Raw genomic sequence first — 24,336 nt, forward strand, 5'->3', positions numbered from 1 at the left:
TACTATCCTCTTCTCAATGAAGACAAATATGAACTTGCTGCATTCAGTGATAAGAATAAATCTTTACGTTTACAAGACCGCCTTTTAACACCTCTGTAAACAGCAAAATAAAGAAAAAGGTTTTTTTCCCCATTGTCTCAGTGATTTCCTTGAGCAGTTGATTGCTTTGCTTGCACTGAAAACTCAGTCCTCAGGGGGATCTGTTACCTCAGTGGTTTTCAACTTGTGTTCTGCAGACCATATCTAAGGGGTCCGCAAAAGATTGTCATGACCACAGAACAGTGTTTTCACCCTTTTGTCTGCGGCTCCCTGGGGATCCACAAACTAGGTCTAAGATTTCCAAAGGGGTCTGCACCTCCATTTGAAATTTTTTAGGGGTGCACAAATGAAAATTGGTTGAAAACTTTTAGCTGAGTTAGCTGATCCTCAGGCACTCAAAGCATTGATTAGTGCTGCTTCAGTGCTAGGCCAGAATCACTCTCTGTTGTCCCAATTACAATAGGAGGAATGTCTGAATAGTCCTTGGCTGCTTAGTTAGGGGAAGCTGCCAGGATGTTGGGCGCCACAAAAGTACCAGAGTCCCAGTTTTGGCTGCTCTGCAATCCACATAACTCTTGCCAAACTCAGTCATCTCCTATGTTTTTCACAAAAGTCCATTAGCTTCCTATGTTTCTACCTCTAGGGGAGGAATCACAGCTACCCCCTGCTCTGTGAATCAGTTGGGGGGCACCACAGGTGATCCACCACCCTGGGCTCACAGTGTGTGTGGGGGGGAGGGGCACTACAGACAACACACCACCCTGGGGTTACACGGGGGGTGCGCACGCAACAGCCCACCTGGGCCGATCACCGCGGCGGCCCCCTACAGGCTTCGGCAGCCTCAGCAGGGATCAGGTGGTTTGGGGTCAAAGGACGAAGACCGCCCACTCCGAATGACAGCGCGCCCGGCCCGCCCTCCATGAATCCCATTGGCCAGCACGCCACGGCTGTAGCCAACCGCATTGCCTCAGGGTCACGAGCGAACGCGGACGTGTTATAGGTCAGTCACGTGACTCATTCATTGCCGGCTCGGGCTCTGCCGCTGACCCAAGATGGAGGAGTACGCGCGCGAGCCTTGGTGAGCGGCCCTTGGCGGGCTCCCTGCCTGTCGCGCGGGCGGTCGCTGCCCCGCGCCTCTCATCTGGGCGTTGTGCCGGTTCGGGGGGGCGCTGGGCAGCGCGATGCCGGGCCCGTGGGCCCCTCCCCCAGCCGGGGGCTACGTTCGCCGGCCCGGGCCCGGGCCTGCCGAGCAGCCCCGCGCCGAGTGGCAGGGGGGGGGCAGGGATGGGGTGTCCCACCCCAGAGCACGAGGCCATCGTAGCCCCGCGGGCTCTTGGCGAGGGAGTCCTGCCTGGCGCCGACGGGGGAAGCCCCTGGAGCGCCCCGCAGCGGCGGGGCCGGGGTCACTGCTCGGCGAGCGGGGCCGGTGGCAGCCAGCTGTGCCCACAGGCCGGGAGGGCAGGCTGGAGAATAACGGGGGGAATTGCAGCTGTGATGCCCGTGTAAAAATAATGGGGCAGCCTCAGAATTGACTCACTTCACAGCGTGATTTCCGTGAGTCGGGTCCGGAGACAGCTGCGGGTGCTTCGGAGTGAGCCACGTGACCTGCTGAGACGCAAGCTGGAGAAATGGTGGTTCGCTAGAACCACTGTTAAGCGGATACATAATTGGTTAAGCAATTGCCAACAAAGTGTTGTTGTTAATAGAAAGATGTCGGATTGGAGGGGGGTGTCTCAAGTGAGGTTCAACCGGGTTCTGTTCTGGATCTGGTGGTGGTAACATTTTTATAATGACTTGGTGGTAGGAATCCAGAGCATACTGATCAGGTTTGCAGATGATGCAAAGGTGGGTGGTTGTTAATACTTTGGAAGATAGAGCTAAAATTCAGAGGGATTGATAAATTGGAGAACTGGCTATAGACCGGTGGTTCTCAGCCTTTCCAGACTACTGTACTCCTTTCAGGAGTGATTTGTCTTGCATACTGCCAAGTTTCACCTCGCTTAAAAATACTTACAAAATCAAACATAAAAATACAGAAATGTCATAGTGATGCTGGGCACTATTGCTGAAAAATTGCTTACTTTCTCAGTTTTACGATATAATTAGAAAATAAATCGATTGGAATATAAATATTGTACTTACATTTCAGTGTGATGCTTCAGCTTGTTTTTTCACTTGTAAGCCTTGTTTGAAGTCTGAGTCCCACCACATGGGGCTGAAGCAGGTGTGGCCCACTGTAGCATGGGGCCCTGAGCAATTGCTCTGCTTGCTGCCGGCCCTGCACTTGCAACCTGTCCTGTGACTCCCCTGGGGGCTGCAGCCCCTACATTGGGAGAAAGTGATGTAGATGAGTTGAGAACACTCTGCAAGACCTCTGAGTATCCCCAGGAGTACATGCACCCCTGGTGGAGAACCACTGCTATAGACAACCAAATGAAATTCAACAAAAACAAATGTATGTGCTACACTTTAAAGAAGAAAAACCAACTGCACAAATACTGGAAAACTGTCTTGGCAGCAGCACTGATCACTACCTCAATGTGAGTCAGCAATGGGATGCTGTTGCAAAAAAAGCAAATGCAATTTTAGATTGCTTTAACAGAGGCATAGCATGCAAATCACAGGAGATGATAGTACTGCTCTACTTGGTGCTGGTTAGGACTCAGGTGGAGTATTGTGTCCAATTTTGCTCACCAATGAATAGAAAGGATGTAGAAAAACTGGATATGTGCATTCAGTGCAAGGAGTTCTTGGCCCTCAGACTGTGTGGGCCTTTGAGACCAGAGTGGCTGAGCTGCAGGAGCTAAGGGAGACAGAGGTACATAGATGAGACTTTCCAGAACACTGTGGAACAGTCCCACCCCTGGTCTGACAGCCTCTGTGCTGTTGAGGAGGATGACAGTCTCAGGGAAGGAGAACATCCAAATGGAGCAGAGGGAAATGATCCTGTAGTTGGTAGGATCTAATGAGAAACGGTTAAATGAAAGAGTCCCATTCAATTACATGATGTAATGGCAGACAGCTGAAAAGTGACAATTTTTTTTAAGTGCTTGTATACAAATGCTAGAATTCTAAATAATACGAGCACTCTAGTTCACCCATCTTATTAAGTGAGGATATTGATATAATAGGCATCGCAGAAACTTGCTGGAATGAGGATAATCAATGGGACACAGTAATATCAGGGTATAAAATATATTGGAAGGGCAGAACAGGTTGTGCTGGTGGGGAAGTAACACTGTATGTGAAAGAAAGCGGGGAATCAAATGAAGTAAAAATTTTAAATGAACCAGACTACCATAGAATCCCTATGGATAGCAATTCCATGCTTGAATAATAAGAATATAGCAGTAGAGATATACTACCGACCGCCTGATCAGGATGGTGATAGTGACTGTGAAATGCTCAGGGAGATTAGAGAGGCTATAATAATAATAATGGGGGATTTCAACTATCCCCAAATTGACTGGGTACATGTCACCTCAGAACGGGATGCAGACATAGTTTTTTGACACCTTAAATGACTGCTTCTTGGAGCAGCTGGTCTTGGAACCCACAAGAGGAGAGGTAATTCTTGATTTAGTCCTAAGTGGAGCACAGAATCTGGTCCAAGAGGTGAATACAGCTGGACTGCTTGGTAATAGTGACCATAATATAATTAAATTTAACATCAAATTACTCAAGATAGTTAAGACTGCGAAGAGCTGCAAAGGGATCTCACAAAACTGGGTGGCTGGGCAACAAAATGGCAGATGAAATTCAGTGTTGATAAATGCAAAGAAATGCACATTGGAAAACATAATCCCAACTATACATGCAAAATGATGGGGTCTAAATTAGCTGTTGCCACTCAAGAAAGAGATCTTGGAATCATTGTGGATAGTTCTCTGAAAACATCCTTTCAATATGCAGCGGCAGTCAAAAAAGCGAACAGAATATTGGGAATAATTAAGAAAGGGCTAGATAATAAGACTGAATATCATATTGCCTCTATATAAATCCATGGTACGCCCATGTCTTGAATACTGCATGAAGATGGGGTTGCCCTGTCTTAAAAAAAGATATATTGGAATTGGAAAAGATTCAGAAAAGGGCAACAAAAATGATTAGGGGTATGGAACAGCTTCTGTATGAGGAGAGATTAAAAAGGCTGGGACTGTTCAGCTTGGAAAGAGACAGCTAAGGGGTGGGAGGAATATGATAGAGGTCTATAAAATCATGAGTGGTATTTAGAAAGTAAATAAGGAAGTGTTATTTACCCCTTTGCATAACACAAGAACCAGGGGTGACCTGATGAAATTAATAGGCAGCAGATTTAAAACAAACAAAAGGAAGTATTTCTTCATACAACACACACTCAACCTGTGGAACTCCTTGCCAGAGGATGTTGTGAAGGCCAAGACTATAACAGGGTTTTAAAAAGAACTAGATAAATTCATGGAGGATAGGTCCATCAATGGCTATTAGCCAAGATGGTGTCCTTAGCCTCTGTTTGCCAGAAGTTGAGAATGGGCAGCAGGGGACAGATTTTTTTTATTTATATTTTTATAATTGGAGATATACCAATCTAGAACTGGAAGGGACCTTGAAAGGTCATTGAGTCCAGCCCCCTGCCTTCACTAGCAGGACCAATTTTTGCCCCAGATCCCTAAGTGGCCCCTCAAGGATTGAACTCACAACCCTGGGTTTAGCAGGCCAATGCTCAAACCATTGAGCTATCCCTCCCCCACTTGATGGTTGCCTGTTCGTTCCCTCTGGGGCGCCTGGCGTTGGCACTGTCGGAGGACGGGATGCTGGGCTGGATGGACCTTTGTATGGCCATTCTTATATTCTTATGAAAGGATCCAGAGGCAAGCGACAAAGATTATCAAAGTGATGGAATGCAAGCCGTATGTGCAAATTTCATCTGGAAAAAAGATTAAAGGGGGATAGGATAGTGGTCTTCAAATAGTTGAAAGGTTGCCATAAAAAAAATGGAGAAAAGTTGTTCTCTCTTGCCACAGGGCATAAGAACATAAGAAAGGCCGTACCGGGTCAGACCAAAGGTCCATCTAGCCCAGTATCTGTCTACCGACAGTGGCCAATGCCAGGTGCCCCTGAGGGAGTGAACCTAACAGGCAATGATCAAGTGATCTCTCTCCTGCCATCCATCTCCATCCTCTGACCAACAGAGGCTAGGGACACCATTCTTACCCATCCTGGCTAATAGCCATTTATGGACTTAGCCACCATGAATTTATCCAGTCCCCTTTTAAACATTGTTATAGTCCTAGCCTTCACAACCTCCTCAGGTAAGGAGTTCCACAAGTTGACTGTGCACTGTGTGAAGAAGAACTTCCTTTTATTTGTTTTAAACCTGCTGCCTATTAATTTCATTTGGTGACCCCTAGTTCTTGTATTATGGGAATAAGTAAATAACTTTTCCTTATCCACTTTCTCAACATCACTCATGATTTTATATACCTCTATCATGTCCCCCCTTAGTCTTCTCTTTTCCAAACTGAAGAGTCCTAGCTTCTTTAATCTTTCCTCATATGGGACCCTCTCTAAACCCCTAATCATTTTAGTTGCTCTTTTCTGAACCTTTTCTAGTGCTAAAATATCTTTTTTGAGGTGAGGAGACCACATCTGTACACAGTATTCGAGATGTGGGCGTACCATGGATTTATATAAGGGCAATAATATATTCTCAGTCTTATTCTCTATCCCCTTTTTAATGATTCCTAACATCCTGTTTGCTTTTTTGACCACCAATCTTTTCAATCTCACTTAAGAGTTTTTCAAGGCTCCTAGTCATTCTTGATGTCCTTCTCTGAACCTCCTCTACAATATCCTTTAAGAGAGACAGAGTGACTGATACCACACAGGTTTCAGCGTGGTAGCCGTGTTAGTCGATATCAGCAAAAACAAGGAGTCCTTGTGGCACCTTAGAGATTAACAAATTTATTTGGGCATAAGCTTTCGTGGGCTAAAACCCACTTCATCAGGACAAGAGGCAACGGGGTCAAACTATAGCACAGAAGATTAGATTAAATCTCAGGAAAAAACTTCCTAACTATAAGAACAGTAGGGCAATGGAACAGACTAACTAGGGAGCTTGTGGAAGCTTCTTCACTGGAGGTTTTCAAAAGGAGGCTAGAGAGCCAACTGTCTTGGATGGTTTAAACAGAGCAAATCCTGCATCTTGGCAGGAGGTTAGATTAGATTACCATTGTGGTCCCGTCTAACCTTCTGATTCTATGATCTAATCAAGCTTGCTGAATGGGCAACGGGATGGCAGATTGAAGAGAAAACTTGAATTGGTCTTTTAGCCACAGGGTTCTAAATTAACTTATCCATTCAGAAAAGAGACTGGGGCAATACTATGAACAACTCAGTGCTCTTGCCTTCTGAATATGCAGCTGCAGTGTAAAAAAGCAAACAAAATTTTAAGATGAAAAAGGAATGGAATGGAGAATGACATGGAGAATATAATGCCACTGTAGAAATTAACAGCTTGCCTTCATTTAGAATATACTATGTGGTATCAGCAAAAACAACAAGGAGTCCTTGTGGCATCTTAGAGACTAACAAATTTATTTGGGCATAAGTTTTTGTGGGCTAAAACCCACTTCATCAGATGCATGGAGTGGAAAATACAGTAGGCAGGTATAAATACACAGGGACCTTACTTAATTAAATTGGCTCGTTAGCACTGACCCCCCCCCACACACACACTTGGTAAGTCAACTCCCATCTTTTCCATGTGCTGTGTATTTATACCTGCCTACTGTATTTTCCACAGCATGCATCTGATGAAGTGGGTTTTAGCCCACGAAAGCTTATGCCCAAATAAATTTGTTAATCTCTAAGGTGCCACAAAGACTCCTTGTTTTTGCTGATATCGACTAACACGGCTACCACGCTGAAACCTGTGTGGTATCAGTCACTCTGTCTCTCTTAAAGGATATTGTAGAGGAGGTTCAGAGAAGGACATCAAGAATGACTAGGAGCCTTGAAAAACTCTTAAGTGAGATTGAAAAGATTGTTCTTGTTGTTTTTTTTTAATTTTAGAAAGGACATGAGAGAAATATATAAAATGGTCTACAGACAGTAGATTTGGGAGCTTCTGTTTTCTCTGGCTCATAACAGAAGAACAAAATGACATTCAATGAAACTGAAAGGTGGCAAATTTTAAACTGGATCTAACTGCTATAGAAGGTCATTGAATCTAAAAAATCAGAAGTATTCAAAGAGAGGGATTGGATGTGTATATGGATTATGAGACTATATAGAATTGTTGTAATTAATAGCTTTGAAGGGTTAGTAAATTTCATCTTGTAGGTCTGAAGCCATTCTCTACCTGTTAGAGATCAGGACGAGACATAATATGGGAGCAGATTCTCACATTTTCCTGATGCAGGGTTCTTGCACCTTCCTCTGAAGTTTCTGGTGCTGGCTACTGCTAGAGACAGGATACTGGACTAGATAGATCTTGAGCCTGATCCAGTCTGGTAATTCCTAAATGTCTGTTGTTGTGTGCTTCAAGGAAACGTGGTGCATAAGAGACGAATTTAAATCAGTTTCACCAGGGAAGGGTGGGAGGGTTCCATTATAAGGGAGCAAAGGGGAGGGGAAATTTGGCTAGGTGCATGATTGGAGAAAGAGGTTAAATCTTCCTTTTGAATTAGAAGATGTTCACCACCATAGGGAGGCAGGTTGTCAAGCTATAGATAAATCATTGGTTTGTTTTGGTATGATTTCTGTGCCACTAAGTACAGTAGAACCCCATTTATCCAAGCCTCCATTTTCTGGCTCTCCGTATTAACCGAACCAGGCAGTGGGGATCAGACTGTCAGCCCTGGGCAGGGTGGGTGGCCTGACTCTCTTGCTGCACAAGAACTAGGGGTTGTATTTTTAGTTAAGTAGATAAGAAAGAGGGGTAAGTTTTAATGCTTTTCCAAGAGGGGTCAGCTAGTTTAAAAGTAACTCTGCATCTTTAAATAACAGATAGAAAGCTCTTTGCCCATTCTCCTGATTATCTGAATTTTTCATTATCCAATTTGGCCCTGGTCCCAATTAGATTGGATAAATGGGGTTCTGCTGTATGTAAATGTGGTGTTGGTCTTGCTGGGAGGTCAATAAACTAGATGTGACAGATATTGCAGTTGGCAGTCTTGTTTCACTCTCATTTTCGAATAACATGGCATTAACTTTGTACATGAATTGCCAGAAAATCTTAGAGCCTTGTAAGTATTTTGGGAGAGCATGGGTACACTGAGCTAATGTATAATTGAGAAATGATGGTCGTTTTCATGTTCTTTAGCATGGTGAAATCTTTAATTTTTTCCCCCCCGTCTTTAGCCCCTGGCGGATAGTGGATGACTGTGGTGGTGCCTTCACAATGGGAGCCATAGGTGGTGGAATCTTCCAGGCTATCAAAGGGTTCAGAAATTCCCCAGTGGTGAGTAAAATAATTTCTTGTAGATAAACTAACAGTAGCTTTGCTTCCCTTTCCTTCCAACGGTAAATGTGTGGGAGTGACCTACGAGGATGAAATAGCTCAGTGGTTTGAGCATTGGCTTGCTAAAGCCAGGGTTTGGGAGTTCAATACTTGAGGGGCCATTTGGGGATTTAGTTGCGGGATTGGTCCTGCTTTGAGCAGGGGGTTGGACTAGATGACCTCCTGAGGTCCCTCCCAATCCTGATATTCTATGAAGTACTTGTCCACAGTCATCGTATTGAGAGGCAGGGCAGAACAGGTTGCAGGCCAGGTAAATCACCCACGAGCCACATGGATTCCAGGTCTATCTGTTTAGAAGTCTTGTGCCTCTACACCAGCTCACTGCCTTCGGCATGTTCTCTGTAGCTTATACAGCTGGTGACAGCCCCAGGGAAACCTCTTTGAGACATCTTCCTACGGGGGGGGCTAGAAAATCTCTGGGATTCACAAAGCCTAGGTTAGGTGCATGTGCTTTCTATACAATGAGTGGAGAGAGATAAGCACCTAAGAACGGGATTCACGAAAGCCCGTCCGCTAGGTCAGTGTTTCCCAAACCGTGGATCCTGACCCACCAGTGCATCATGGGAAGGTTCTAGATGTCCAGGGCCGGATTAAGTTGTCATTGGGCCTTGGCCTAGGCAGACACACACTTCTCCTGGCCTAGGGGTGTGTGTGAGAAGAATAAGCCCACCCCACACTCACCTTGCAGCAGTGGCTCCTGTCCCTTCCCAGGCATTGTGACCTGGTGCCTGGGGTCGCAGTGCCACTTGGAGGGGAAGCTGAACCAAATCTTTCATCAGCCAAACTAAGTCGCACTCTGTCCCCAGCACCAGGTCGCAATGCCGAGAGCAGAGAGCTGGACTGAGCCCAGTGGAACAGGAGCTGTCGCTGTGGGATGAGTGCAGGGCAGGCTTGCTCCCCTGGCCCAAAGCCTCCTCTCCACACTTGGCCAGGATTAGGATCAGTGGCATAGCCAGGTTCTAAGAGCCGGGGGAGCGAACACATTAAAAAAAGGCGCCACCCACTGTGAAGCAGCGAAGGAAAAAAAGAAAAACAAAACCCAAGTCTTGCCGCCGAAGACGAAGAACCCACCATGCCGAATTACCCACCACTGAATTGCCGCCAAAGACCTGGAACGACAGAAGCACCTGCTGCCAAATTGCTGCCACGACCCGGAGCTGCCTGTGGGAAACCCGCGCTGGATTAGTCCTCAGCCAAGCGCAGCCAGAGCCGCAAACTAACAGGCACCCCCCTGCGGGCACAGGGAGGAGCATCACCCGGCTGATGCAAAGCGAGGGCGGGGGGAGCAGGAGAAGCACCGGCAAGATGCACACAGCGAAGCCCGAAGTGAGTGCCGCCGAAGACCCGGATGTGCTGGGAATCGCCGAGTGAGTGTTCAGGGGAGCAGCCACTCCCCCTTTTCCCCCCTAGCTACGCTACTGATTAGGGTTGCAGTGCCAGGGTGGAGGATGCGTATATGTGATGATGGTTTGCAAAAAAAAAAAAAAAAAAAAAAGACACAAGGTTTGGGAACACTGGGTTAGGACACACACTTAAGAGGTGGCAGATCTCTGTTTAAACCCCTTCTCATCCAGTGGTGGGGGGACTGCTGGTGCACATTGAGTGGATGTTTTCTGAGAATCATCATTTTGTATGTATAATTGGGATTATGTTTTCCAATGTACATTACTTTGCATTTATCAACACTGAATTTCATCTGCCATTTTGTTGCCCAGTTACTCAGTAGCTCTTCTCAGTCTGCTTTGGACTTAACTATCTTGAGTAATTTTGTATCATCTGCAAATTTTGTCACCTCACTGTTTGCCCCATTTTCCAGATCATTTATGAATATGTTGAACAGCAATGGTGCCAGTACAGACCCCTTGGGGACACCCCTATTTACCTCTCTCCATTCTGGAAAGGTTATTGATCTTAAAAGTTGAATTCCTCTCTGTTCTGTGTGGATGCAAAAGTGACACCGTCTTAATTTTTAAAAAAAAAAACTAAAGGGTTTTTTTGTTTTTTATTTTTTTAAGAGTTTAAAATAGTTTCATTTGCTACACGTTTTTTGAGTTCTATTAAATTTGGGGATAAAACCGTATTTTCATGTTTTAAAAAATATTTTTCTCTTCACTGTTGCTGTGTGAAAGACACAGAAATGATGAAAACTGATTATACGGGAGAAACAAAAATTCTGTAGGAGAAATAGTAAAACTGACTATAGAAAAATTGCTGTAAAACTGAAAAATTAAATATTTTCACTAATCTTTCTAGTATAGCAATCTTGGGAGTTACTTGTAACAGTAATAGATAATATATTTTTAGACAGAAGTGTAATAACAGTTTCCCTTTAACATTCCCACGGCAGTCTCTCATAAAAGTAGGTTTCCCTAGCATATGTGGATGAAATTTCCTCTGTGTTCACTTGTGTGCATTATGTTGTGCAGCAATTATCTGTTGACTTGCTTCCACTCTGAATTTTATTGGTTTTCTGCGTATATACTTTGTGAAGCAATTTGGGATCCTTCAGGAGAAAAGGAACTACAGTAGAACCTCAGAGTTATGAACACCTTGGGAATGGAGATTGTTCGTAACTCTGAACAAAACATTATGGTTGTTCTTTCAAAAGTTTACTACTGAACATTATTTTAATACAGCTTTGAAACTTTACTATTCAGAAGAAAAATACTGCTTTATTTTTTTTTTAGTAGTTTACATTTAATGCTGTATTTGCCTTTTGTTTTTTCGGGGGGTCTCTGCTGCTGCCTGATTGTGTACTTCCAATTCCCAATGAGGGGTGTGGTTAAATGATCAGTTTGTAACTCTGGTGTTTGTAACTCTGAGGTTCTACTATATATAAATGTAAAATACTATCATGTAATGTTTGTTTGTTTTTTATGTGGTAAAAACATTACTTGGTGTCTTGGTTTAAAAAAAAAAAAAAAAGTAAAGGAAAAAACAAGTGGTCCAGCAATTAGACTTTACATCATCACAGAAAATTATATACAACTATTTGTGTAGTTTACAGGTGTTATAATTACATACTAAATATTAACTGAAAATAAAAATGTCAGAAAGCATTGATAACTATATGAATTAAAAACAATTCCACTTCATCAGTTTATGTATGAAATGGCTGTTTTTAATAAATTCCTGACAAAAACAGATTTATAATGAAAACTTCCAGATGTTTAGTAATAACTATAACTGGGTCTGAAAGCATGTAATTGAATTAGCTGTAAAAATTAAATGTTCAGTTTTGTTTCATTCTGATTGTCGTCTTTGGTTTATTTTAGGGTGTAAACCACCGGCTGCGGGGAAGTTTGACATCTATTAAAACCAGAGCACCACAATTGGGAGGTAATTGCAGTCTGTACACTTAAGCCTGTATTTTGAAGCCTTTTTCCAATTTTAAAAGAGAACTTCAAGGGAACAGAATAGCTCAGGGGATTTGGATGGGATTCAGAACCTCTAAGGACTAGATCCACAAAAGCACCTAACTGCCACTTGAGGCACTTAAGTCAAATTTAGACCCTCAATACTCAGTTGCCATCTAACCCTTCAGGTGCCTACATTTCTGCTGGTAGTGTGCACATCTACCTGACACCTAGTTCATACCTAAGCCCCAGTGAGATTTCCAAACTAGGTGTTTGCCACCTATCTTGCCTGTGGGGCCCGATCCAGTAGGAGTGCTCAAAGGTCACCTTAGAGCATGCCTAGTGGATTGGGCCAGAGAGAAAGTGAGAGTGACTTTAGAACCCAGTGATTAGGGAACTCCTCTGGGATATAAAGAGTGAGGTTGAAGTCCCTATTCCAATGAATATTTAATTATTTTATACAAAGTTGACCAGCTTTAATAGGAACCAGAGAGAGAAACCTATCCCAGGATACCCCACAGCCCAGTGATTAGGGCACTCACTTGGGAAGTGAGAGACTGAACTTCGAGACCCTGCTCCTCTCTGGGAATTATATGCACTCAGCACAGAACTATAGGGAATGAAGCGATAGCTTCTGCCACCTCTTCTTCCTCCTTCTGCATTTTGCTAGAAAGGACTGACCTAGCTTTGGTGCCTAACTCCAGGAGAGGGTTCGTGGCTGTGAATCTCTCCCTCTGACTTGGAGTTAGGGCACCTACGTCCCTTTAAAGGGCGGGGGCTTATGCCACACCCCTCCTTGCCATTCATTAATGACTTGGAAATGGAGTGGAGAGGATGCTTATAAAATGTGTATGACACCAAGCTGGGAGAAGTTGCTAGCACTTCAGAGAACATGATTAGAATTCAAAATTACCTTGACAAACTGGAGAACTGGTCTGAAATCAACAAGGTGAAATTCAATAAAAACAGGTACAAAGTACCACACTACAAAATGGGAAATAACTGACTAGGTGGTCACACTGCTGACAAGCGTCTGGGAGTTATAGTCTATCATAAATTGAATATGAGTCAACAATGAGATGCAATTGTGAAGTTATCATTCTGGTGTGTTGTTAACAGGAGTGTTGTATGTAAGACACAGGAGGTAATTGTCCTGCTCTATTTAGCACTGGTGAGGCCTCAGCTGGAATACCATGTTCCAGTTCTGGCTGCCGCACTTTATAAAAGATATAGCTAAGTTGGAGAGAGTCCAGAAGAAAGCAACAAACATGATAAAAGATTTAGAAAACTGGACCTGTGAGGAAAGGTTAAAAAAAATAGGATATGTTCAGTCTTGAGAAAAGAAGACTGAGGAGGAACCTGGTAAGTCTTCACATATGTTAAAGGCTGTTATAAAGAAGATAGTGATTACTTCTCCATGGCCTCTGGAGGTAGGAAGAAGTAATGACCTTAATCTGCCGCAAGGGAGAATTAGGTTAAATATTAGGAACAACTTTCTAACTACAAGGCTAGCTAAGCACTGGACCAGGCTTTCAAGTGAAGTTTTGAAGTACAGATTAGGCAAACCCCTGTCAGGGATAATCTAAGTGTACTTGGTCCTGCCTCAGTTTGGGAGGCTGGACTAGATGACCTCTCAAGGTCCCGTCTAGCTTTACATTTCCTATGGGCTAGCTTAGGCAGCTTCCCACTCTGTTGGCTTTTGTAAATACACTTTTTAGGTGCCTAACCCTCCACATGCATTGTATAGTGAGCTTGGGCACCTAACTTGGAGCTATGGATTCCACTAAGTGTCAGGGCAGCTAAAGTTAGGCACTGCAATGCTGAGCCTGAGTCCCCTTTTTGGATCTACCCCTAACTGGTTATCTGACCTACAGTATGTTTTTTTTTTTTTTGTAAAAGGAGTCAGAGGTCTCAGTGGACAGCTATCCAAAATCACAACATTATTATCCATATTTGGTCTCTTGGTGACTGTTTCAAGGATTTAATCAAAATGAAGCTTTAACAATCCTATCACCCTTAAAGGTGATTTGGTAATAAGATATACATGAAGTTATATTCCTTGTCTCACTGTTGCTATTCTAACAAAAAGTTGTATGTTCTGGGTAATTTTACTTCAAGAAGGAAAAAGGAAGGAATATTGACTAGATCTTGCAAGAGGGAAAAAATTGAAGGAAGAAAATGCATTGATTGCAGCAGATTCCTTGAAGAGCACAGAAATTGATATTGCATTCTGGAGAAGCTATTGTTGCTGTTCATCGTGCCCTTCTTAAAATAGAGGACTTAAGTCTCCTGTTTTTATTTTCTGGCGTTAAGCTTTTACAAGCATGAAAGCACTTCAAAATAAAGAGGATTGCAAGAAAATGTACTGAACTAGATTTTTGTTAGGTAGTTTTTTAATTTGCCTTTCTAGAAATCTTGCCAGTTGCATTCTGCTGGCAGCTGCCAGACAGACTAATATTAAACATGTTTTGGAGATGACAAAAGCAGTATTGAAATAAGATACTAAACTGTCATACAGCATTTATTTATGATTTTTATGTATTAGCAGGACTGTTGTAAGCAAGACATGAGAAGTAGTTCTGCTGTACTCTGCACTGATTAGGCCTCAACTGGAGTATTGTGTCCAGTTCTGAGTGCCACGTTTCAGGAATGATGTGGACAAATTGGAGAAAGTCCAGAGAACAGCAACAAAAATGATTAAAGGTCTAGAAAATATGACCTATGAGGGAAGATTGAAAAAAATTGGATTTGTTTAGTCTGGAGAAGAGAAGACTGGGTGGTGGGGGGCATGATAAGTTTTCAGGTACATAAAAGGTTGTTACAAGGAGGAGGGTGAAAAATTGTTCTCTTTAACCTCTGAGGATAGGACAAGAAGCAGCAAGGGTGGTTTAAGTTGGACATTAAGAAAAACTTCCTAACAGTCAGCACTGGAATAAACTGTCTAGGAAGGTGGTGGAATCTCTGTCACTGGAGATTTTTAAGAGTAGGTTAGACTAATACTTGTCAGGGATGGTCTAGATCAGTGGTCTCCAACCGTTTTACGCTCAAGATCACTTTTTTAATCTAAAGGCAACCCAGGATCTGCCCAGCCCCTTCCCCAAAGCCCTGCCCACTCCACCCCCCTTCTCTCCATTGCTTGCTCTCCCCCACCCTCACTCATTTTCAGGGGGTTGGGGTTCGGGAAGGGGTGTAGGCTCTGGGCTGGTGCCGAGGGGTTCGCAGTGTGGGAGGGGGCAGGGGGTTGGGGTGCAGGAGGGGGTATGGAGTGCTGTTTCTGGGAGGGGGCTCAGGGATGGGATTTGGGGTGCAGCCTCCCGCCGGGCAGCACTTACCTCTGGTGGCTCCCAGTTGGCAGCAGGCACAGCAAGGCTAAGGCAGGCTCCGTCCCTACCACAGCCCCACACTGCTCCCGGAAGGGGCATACATGGCCCTGTGGCCCCTGGGGTGGGAGGGGCACGTGCCTTTGCACACTGCCTCTCTCTGCAAGCACCGCCCCTGCAGCTCTCCCGGCCAATGGGAGCTGCGAGGGTGGTGCTTGCAGGCAGGCGCAGCGCATGGTGGGAGACCTCTGTCCCCCCCCCCCCCCCCCAGGGCTGCGCTGGTCTCTTCTGGGAGCGGCGGGTGGCTGGGGTAGGAAGGTAGTCTGCCTTAAAGGCAGCCACACTATGCCACTGGAGATCGCGATTGACTGGGAGATCCTCTAGGATCGACTGGTTGGTGATCACTGGTCTAGATAATACTTACCTTGAGTGCAGGGGAATGGACTAGAAAACCTCTTGAGATCCCTTCCAGTCCTACACTTCTATGATTCTATGATGGTTCCATTGGCAGAAGGAAAAAAAACCTTTAAACTGTTAAATTTATAGTTAAATACTAAAGATCCTCTGATCATTAAGCCAGCAGTAGTAGAATGGCATAATGGCTTTACAATCACTGATATCTGGGAGGCATTTTGTTGTCTAACGCAAAACAGTAAATATTATTACCCACTTTATTGGATGAGTAAGGATATTTCCTGAATTTCGTTTATGTAATGTTTTAATCTAGTTTTTGTGAGTTTGGGTATATTTTAAGGCTCAAAAGTAAATTTCTTAAAATATTCCAACACACAACTTTATAATGTGGCTGGAGTATAGCTTTGGTTACTGTGCTATAAATTTTTTTTTTCCCCAAACAGGTAGCTTTGCAGTCTGGGGAGGTCTCTTTTCCATGATTGACTGTAGTATGGTGAAAATGAGGGGTAAAGAAGATCCATGGAACTCAATCACAAGTGGTGCCTTAACTGGAGCCATATTGGCCTCGAGAAGTAAGGAACTGCGACCTGGGGGCAATGGGTATTGAAAAGCCTTTATATTTGAAACTATAAATACCAAATTTTTATGTCCGTCAGACATTTTAGTGATGATCAGGTAATTAGAAAGAACTTCATTTATCTTTTATGAAACTTTGGAATCCCGTATACCTAAAAAGCAATATTAACCCTTTTTGTTTTCTGTTTTTAAGAATATTGTATGTTGTAATTGTCTTGACTGTTTTATCAATAGTGGCATAATACATTCAAAATGGTTATTTAAAGATCTTTTAACATGGTGGATTAGAGTTTACTTTTAAAGTTGCAACACACCATTTAGGCCCAATACAGGAAGTATTCTCAATAGTCCATGGAACCTAAACATGTTCTTAATGCTCTCCTGAATTGTTCCATTTGTGAAAATTGGAAGTAGAGCAGTTAGACCTTCTCAACAATGTTTTGTTGAGTGTATTAATGTTGACAACACTGTAGTTGAAAAGGTTTTTTGTGGGTCTTAATGGACATTGAAGATCTAATTTTGTGGATGACAAATTAAGAATGTATAGTATTATTTTACATATAGTAAGTACATTTGTTTTTATAAATACAAATATTCTAAATAGTCTAATTTCTTAATGGTAAAAATGATCTTTAATCTAGATAATAGTTGAGTTAAATATGTCCATGAATGGCAACTTGGACTCCCATCTATTAACTGCAGCACAGAATCTGGAGACTAGACACTTTTGTGAAAAGGGATGGACTTAAGCATGTGCTTGAGTTTTTTGTTTGGCCACTGCCAATACTATGAGGGAGTAGTGATTAAAGCACAGAACTAGGAGTCAAGATTTGCCACTGATCGTCTGTGAAACCCTGGGCAAAATACCTTCTTTGCTTTCATATCTCCCTTTGTAGAATGAGGATAACGCTACAACACCTTGCACAATGGAGTCCAGGCTAGGGCCCTTAGTCACTACTGCAATGCAAATAATAAATAGCACCTAACTCACTAGGGCATCGAGAAGTATTTTGAAGTCTGTGGATGGAAGGTGCTAGAGAAAGGCAAACTAAAATGACTGTATTCTTAAAGAGTACCAGTACTATCTTGTTTCATTAGGGACAGGTATGTGTGGTAATTATATCTTTATTTGTAATGTTAATGGTGACAAATCTACTTCACAGTCTGATCACTGGAGTGGTGGTAATTGTATTAAAAGTGATGTATAAATTGCCAGTCCTGTACAAAACAGGGTTTTGAAAAGCAATCTGTTTTGTATTCTGACATTTTTAGATGGACCAGTTGCCATGGTTGGGTCAGCTGCTATGGGAGGAATACTTCTAGCTTTAATTGAAGGAGCTGGTATCCTATTAACAAGATTTGCCTCCACACAATTTCCAAATGGTATGTGTCCTGCACTTCAGATTACAGTACCTCAAAATGTTTGTAATGCTTTCTCAGAATACAAACACTCAAGCACAACAGTTTATGGGAAATGAAATGGCCAGATTCCTTTTTCAAGTATTGAAATACCGGATTCATTTTCTAGGATGTCGTTAGGATTCTGATTTTCGTCATTCTGTATTTCTTTCCAATGTATAGTTCAATTATGCAGATTTTAAAAAAATATATATAATAGAAGTGAATTTGTCTGTTTACACCCCTTCCTCCAACCTTATCACATTTGTACCTTTTTGTCCCCTTCTCATCTTCCGCATTAATTCACACATAGGCAGGTCAGCAGAACAGATCTCAGTATGTAAGTAAACTTTGTCACAAATGTCCATGTGAATGGCTTTTGCCCTCCAGATAATAGTCTCTCTCAGAAATGGCATCACCACATCATATTACTGCCTACAACATTAATCTGCCTTTCTTTTTTCATGTTGTAGGCAGTAATATGATGTGGTGATGCCATTTCTGGGAGAGACTATTATCTGGAGGGCAAAAGCCATTCACATGGACATTTTGTGACAAAGTTTACTTATGTACTGAGATAAGGCAGGTGTTCCCATCCATTTTTGCTGTGTCAGGCCCAAATAGCACATCTATGCTGGTACAAAGTATAAATGTTGTTTAGTTGTGTGCATTTCCAAGAACATGAAGGATCATTGTCCCTGATAATTAACATGCAGCATCAAAACATAAATAAGATTAATTTGAGAAGCTTTTCCTGTTTGGTTGCAGACTAACATAGACAACAGTTCATGTTCTAAAGGTTCTTTTCTACTGGAAGGGAGCTAGAAACAACCATTTTAAGTTAAAGTTTGGGAATGTAATGTGAGGACCCCAAATCTCGTGTTTCAGTGATTGTGGAGAATCACTTTCCCTGATTATATTCCGATATTGCATGATATTCCAGGCCACCTACTTTACACCTGCTCTCTGCCACCTCATCATTAGGAATATAGCATTCCTAGATATATTTGGCCTGTGTTCTTGTATTTGAATAATTTTCAGAGGAAGGACAGTGTAGTGTTTATAGCAGCGGGACTAGAAGTCTGTTCTCATTTCTCCCTCTGACTTACTGGTTCAAATCAGTTAACCTGTCTGCCTCAGTTGTCTCATCTGTAGAATGGGGATAATACTCATAGACCGTTACGGTGCTTAAAGTATTGAAATATTTTTCTCTGTAAAGTTTTCTTTGCAACTATAATAGTGAGAGACTATCTCTTTTTAAAAGAAAATGAAGTCTGAGACTCTGGTTAACTGAGTTTGTAACCAGTTATTTACATAGCTGGCTGTAAGCATGGCCTGGATCGATATAAAACATGTTTAATACCTGGCTGGTATCCCTGGGAGTTACATATGCTGGCCTTGCCAGCAGCTGACGACGATGCATGGTTATGTTTCTACAACAAGGTTATAAAGTTTTGCAGTGTAGACAGAACCTTCCATCTGTGCCTGTGTAGTATTTAGTTAGGTTTGCCCATCTTCCTCCTTCCCAGTTCTCTGTGCAGTAGGACATCCTAGAGTGCACTGATCTCTGTATTGCTGGTACCACTCTTTGTGCATGTCCTCTGAGCATTCTGTCTTCTAATGAGGATAGCTAGGATAGCTGCCTAGATATTTTTTTTTCTCCCCAGAATGCACTGAGATAAACAGGCAAAAGTGTGATAGCTGTTGTGAAAAAAGCTTGTGTGGACATACCTCTGTTTGTTGTAACAAAGTCATAGGTTCCTTTCACAGCCTGGGTACAAAAACACTATTGTACATGCAGTGTAGACTGGATCTAAGTAACAGGCCAACCTAAAAATAAAACAAAATTGCTCCATGATGCTGCCATGATTTAAAAAAAAAAAGAAAAATCACTTTTTTTTTTTTTATCAGGGATTTATCTATACAACACTGTCTGTGCTCCCCCATAACAACAAGCTGGGGCAATATATGTATTTCATGGAGTATGCATGGCAGCCAAAAGACTTTTCCAGTAGCAGGGAGGCAGAAGTGAGCATCCCTGCTTCCACCTCCCCACTGAGGCTGCAGCTGTTCATGGGAGTTAGCAGACTGTTCCAATCCTGGTCCTGTCCTGGGGAGTGGAGAAAGATGGCAGGGTGAGAGAGTGTCACAATATGCTGCTGTCCAGCCCAGCCTGGGGTAGGAGTTGGCATCCAGCTTGCCCTGCACTCAGCTCTGGACCAGGCCAATTCTGCTGCTTTCTGTTTGGGGGGAGCATCACTGGAAATGTGGTGATTAGGAGCCTCAGCCTGCCCCACAGCAACAGGGCCCAGGGGAGACACTGTAGCACCAGCTGGCAAGGAATGAGACTGGGAACCATCCCTGCACCCGAATTCTTCTGACTGCGGTCGGCCCTCTCACACACCTGCTTGTGTTCCAAGTGGCGCTGGCATTGGCTTCAGCTGGTGGATGGCTCCTGCACAGTCTCCCCTGGGCCTGCTGGGGACCACTGTGGGGTGGGCCAGGCTGGAACTCCTAATCACTGCATTATCAGTGCCACTCCCTCTGTCAGCTGCGGTGTCCTGGGCTGAATCTGAGCACAAAGCAAGCTGGGCCACAGTCCCTGCCCTGGGCCAGGCTGAACCAGCTGCACTACGTGGTGAGGCTGCTCCTCTTAGTCCTTGGGATAGGACTGGCCCACCACCTCCCTGTCCTCCTCCAGGATGGGGCAAGGCCTGCTAACCTGCAGTGAGCAGCTGCAGCCTCAGTGGGGAGGAGCTAATTTCACTATTTCCATGCAGTCTGTGAAGTCTTGACTTACACAGGCCTTTAGGTATATTACATTAAGCAAGACACTAATTCCTGCTGAGCCGGTATTTCAGCTTCTGTTCAGTAGCATTCTTATTGGTGTCTCCAAATTATCATAAATTTTCCTCTTTGATCCAGAATTGTTTTGTAAATCATGTTTGAGTGGTAACTGTGTTAGTCTGTATCAGCAAAAAGAACGAGGAGTCCTTGTGGCACCTTAGCGACTAACAAATTTATTTGTGCACAAGCTTTCGTGGGCTAAAATCCACGTCATTGGATGCATGCAGTGGAAAATAGAGTAGAAGGATGTATATACACAGAGAACATGAAAAAATGGGTGTTGCCATACCAACTAGAACTAGACTAATCAATTAAGGTGGGCTATTATCAGCAGGAGAAAAAACCTTTTGTAGTGATAATCAAGATGGCCCATTTCTAACAGTTGACAAGACGATGAGAGTAACAGTAGGGGAAAAATAAGCATGGGGAAATAGTTTTTACTTTGTGTAATGACCCATCCACTCCCAGTCTTTATTCAAGCCTAATTTAATGGTGTGCAGTTTGCAAATTAATTCCAGTTCTGTAGTTTCTTGTAAAACATGTGTGAGTTATTAGTGAAGGAGTGTTAACTGTTTACCTGTCTTACGCTGCATGTGTCTAAATAATAAAAACCTGTGCATGTAGTGGTCAGAGCCAAGCCCTAGAAGTCAGGGGTCCATAGTAGTATTCATTCAGCTACGCTGGCTAACTGATACTGGGCAAAGTGTCTAAATCTCATTGGAAGTCATTGGGATTTAGGCTCCTAAATTATGCAGGTAATTCTGAAAATCTTTCCTTTCATCTCTCCGTGCCGCATGTCTCCTGTCTGTGAAATGGGGATGAAAACACATAACCAACCTTGCATGAGTGAGGTTTTATTTTAGTGGGTAAAGCTTTGATTTCATTGAATGAAAGAGACTGTGTACATGGAAGCCTTCTTTATTCTGGGTCCTGCTAATCCATAAAGGATTTATGCAAACAGACAATACTTTGAAAGTGTATCATAATATTTTGTCATAAATAACTGTCCTACTAATCTTCCTTTTGCTTTTATTAATTATTTTCTTCCCTTTAACAGGCCCTCAATTTTCAGATGATCCCTCCCAGTTGCAGCCCTCCCCATTTGGAGATTATAGGCAATATCAATGAGTACATTGTTCTACTGTTTCATATTGTACATGTGAGCTGTCATTTATAAAGTGCTGGAAAACCAAGATACAGAAAATTGGAAGTGTATGGTAGACCTCTTTGTGCAAACTATGGCAAGAGGACACTTAGCACTTTTTCATTGTAAAGATGCACAAGAGAACTTTTAGAAGATCATAAATATATTTATTCATCATAGGATTCCATTGTTGTAAAGTTGATATGTCTGACATAACACGTTAATGCTTAAGATGAGGATCAAACAGAAACTGTACTACTTTTGGATATGAAATGAATTTCCTTGGGGACTTCTCTGAAGTGTGGTATTAACAAGGGTGCGATTTAGTCACGGAATCTGTGACTTCAGCCAGCGCTGGCCGGAAGCTGCAGGGTCCCTTGCTGCCTGTGGAGGCCGGGAGATGCAGGAGGCCCCTGCAGCTTCTGGCCACGGCGGGCGGCACAGGGGATCCCCACCGCTGCAGTGGCAGGGGGAACCCCTGGAGCTTCCGGCTGTTGTGGGCAACTGGGGGAAACCCTGGTGGCTTGGAGCCACCAGTGGAAGGGGACCCTGGAGCTCCCAGCCCATGTGCAGATGCCTAGGCTCCCAATTTTGTCATGGATGTTTTTAGTAAAAGTCAGGGACAGGTCATGGGCTTCTGTGATTTTTTTTATCATTATTATTATTATTTTATTATTGCCCATGACCTGTTCCTGACTTTTACTAAAAATATCTGTGACAAGATCTTAGCCTTAGGTATTAACCATTATTTAACCATTAACAATAGAACTTATCCTCTCTTTTCACAATCAGTATCACATGTAGGTCACAATACTGAGCATTTCAGTTCATTTTAAGAAAATTCATTCATCTACATGAGTTCCAATCAACACTCCTGAGGTGAATTTTGGGGAGGATATTGTGTGTTGAGCCAATGAAGAGTAATACATTTTTGTAACTCTCCTTTGTGCTGCATAAAGTATTTCTTTCCACACAAATTAAAGCCCAATTGTAAGTAAAATATCTTGCTTATAAAAGGTGCCTGTTCCAGAATTCTTTTTCCTACAGGGCTACTGTGCCTTGATTCCTGACCTTTCTCTTAGTGTTACTGGTGTGTAATGCTCAAAATACTTCAGAAGAAGAGTTCTGTATTGATGAGTGTCATTTACATTCATAAAAAGTTACTGATTTCCTCAGGTGCAGTTGGAAAGAAAATATTTTTCTTGTTTTTTTTAACATGAGCCAGGTATTAATTTAAGCAGAACTTCAGTGATTTCCATGCTTTTATAATGCATAAAAATGTTTGCCTTACTCCACTGCTCAAAGATGTGATGACAGTATGAGACCTCAAGGACTTCATTATTTTTACAAAACTGTTTTACCATACTAGTATATGAAATAGCATAATAAATCATTAAAATGACACTACATCTGTGTGTTGGCGGGGATGAGCAACTCAATTTTGTGATGCAGTATCCTTGGTTTTTGAAACTTTAGGTACTAATGTTTGAAATGTAGCTTTCACACTGGGTCTCTTTCTGTCATTAATGGGAATTAGTGAGGTTTGGCTGTAGCTTATAGCTCATTTGAGCAAGAAAATGTAAATACATAGTGTCTATAATGCATATTTTTAAATCTTTCTTGTCTGTTTGTGAGCCTGAGCCTTGAAATGGGTCATTTTAAAAGGATTGGAACAAATGCTGTACTCAAATAAGCACAATGTGTTTAGTCAGCCATATCTTCTTTGTGGATTGGTACTAGTAAGTGATCATGCTTGCTTAAATAGAAAAAAGAATGTCAGATACATTGTAATTATCTAAAGATGCTCATGTACAAAATGGGGAAAATAGTTTATAATAAATATTGTTAGTTCAAATACCAAGTATGAGGAGTGTAAGATATATTCTGAATTTTAAAATCTCCTTCCTCTTTAACTGAGCTTTGTGATGATCACTTGTGCAAAACACATTTATTTTTGATAAAGCAAGACAGAAACTAAAGCTGGACTGAGAACTCATTCCCAAAGTACTGAAGTTTTTTGCTGACTGAGGCCATAGCAAAGATGGTTAATACCTCATGTACCTGCTCCTCAGTGCCTCCTGACTATAGGTGGTGGAGTATACCACCATCCTTTGTGAGGCAGCATGGCTTCATTCCCATTGGGAACAATGAGATAGGTAATGGCTGTTGTCAGAGTGTACCGGTATGGTGCTCTGCTCTCTCCAATGTTGATATCACTCAGCTGCGTGCGTGAGTTCCCTCTGTGTGCTGCCCCAGCTCTGCGCAGATAGCTGACACAGCAGACCCGACGAGAACCCCCAATTAACCACAGAGTCCAGTAAGATGCAAAGTCACGTTGACTAGGTTTATTGCGACCTCGGACACAATGGCAGTTCCTTGTAGGTTTCTTAGCCTAACTCAGGGCATACTACGAGAAAGTGCCTCTTGGCAATGGACCCGGCTCAGTCAGTGGCGGGACTTTCCACTGCCCCCTCGGCCGGACAAAGGCACCGCCCCAGGAATGCATTCTTATACACAGATACAAACAAGTTACACATCACACCTGACGTATTGAGGGGCCACCTCTCTACGTATTAAGATGCCGCCTTCTACCTTGTACATGTTGGTTCAATCAAAACAACTCTATCCATCATTTTACCCTTTTGCCCCTGTCATTGGGATGGGCCAGCCTGTTCTTTGTTATCTGTGTGGAATGTGCAAGTATGTGAATGTTCTGATATCTAGTGTTCAGTACCTTTT

The 24,336-nt window shown here is 42.9% G+C and overlaps 1 protein-coding gene across 2 annotated transcripts; it reads left to right on the forward strand.

Moving 5' to 3' along the window:
- The first annotated feature begins 1,009 nt into the window (after positions 1 to 1,009).
- TIMM17A (translocase of inner mitochondrial membrane 17A) lies at positions 1,010 to 23,483 on the forward strand. 2 transcript variants are annotated; one of them, XM_045017057.1, is made up of 6 exons: positions 1,010 to 1,117; positions 8,383 to 8,482; positions 11,818 to 11,881; positions 16,076 to 16,204; positions 17,481 to 17,591; positions 21,511 to 23,483. In XM_045017057.1, exons 1-6 carry the CDS (start codon positions 1,092 to 1,094, stop codon positions 21,579 to 21,581), a joined length of 501 nt encoding a protein of 166 aa, XP_044872992.1. In that variant the 5' UTR covers positions 1,010 to 1,091; the 3' UTR covers positions 21,582 to 23,483. The 2 variants fall into 2 exon arrangements, with proteins under 2 accessions (XP_044872992.1, XP_044872993.1); XM_045017058.1 differs by lacking the exon at positions 21,511 to 23,483 and having other exon boundaries at positions 16,076 to 16,232; positions 17,481 to 17,592.
- The last annotated feature ends 853 nt before the right edge of the window (positions 23,484 to 24,336 follow it).

Source organism: Mauremys mutica, chromosome 4, assembly GCF_020497125.1.
Source record: "Mauremys mutica isolate MM-2020 ecotype Southern chromosome 4, ASM2049712v1, whole genome shotgun sequence".
Classification (NCBI taxonomy): Eukaryota; Metazoa; Chordata; order Testudines; family Geoemydidae; genus Mauremys; species Mauremys mutica.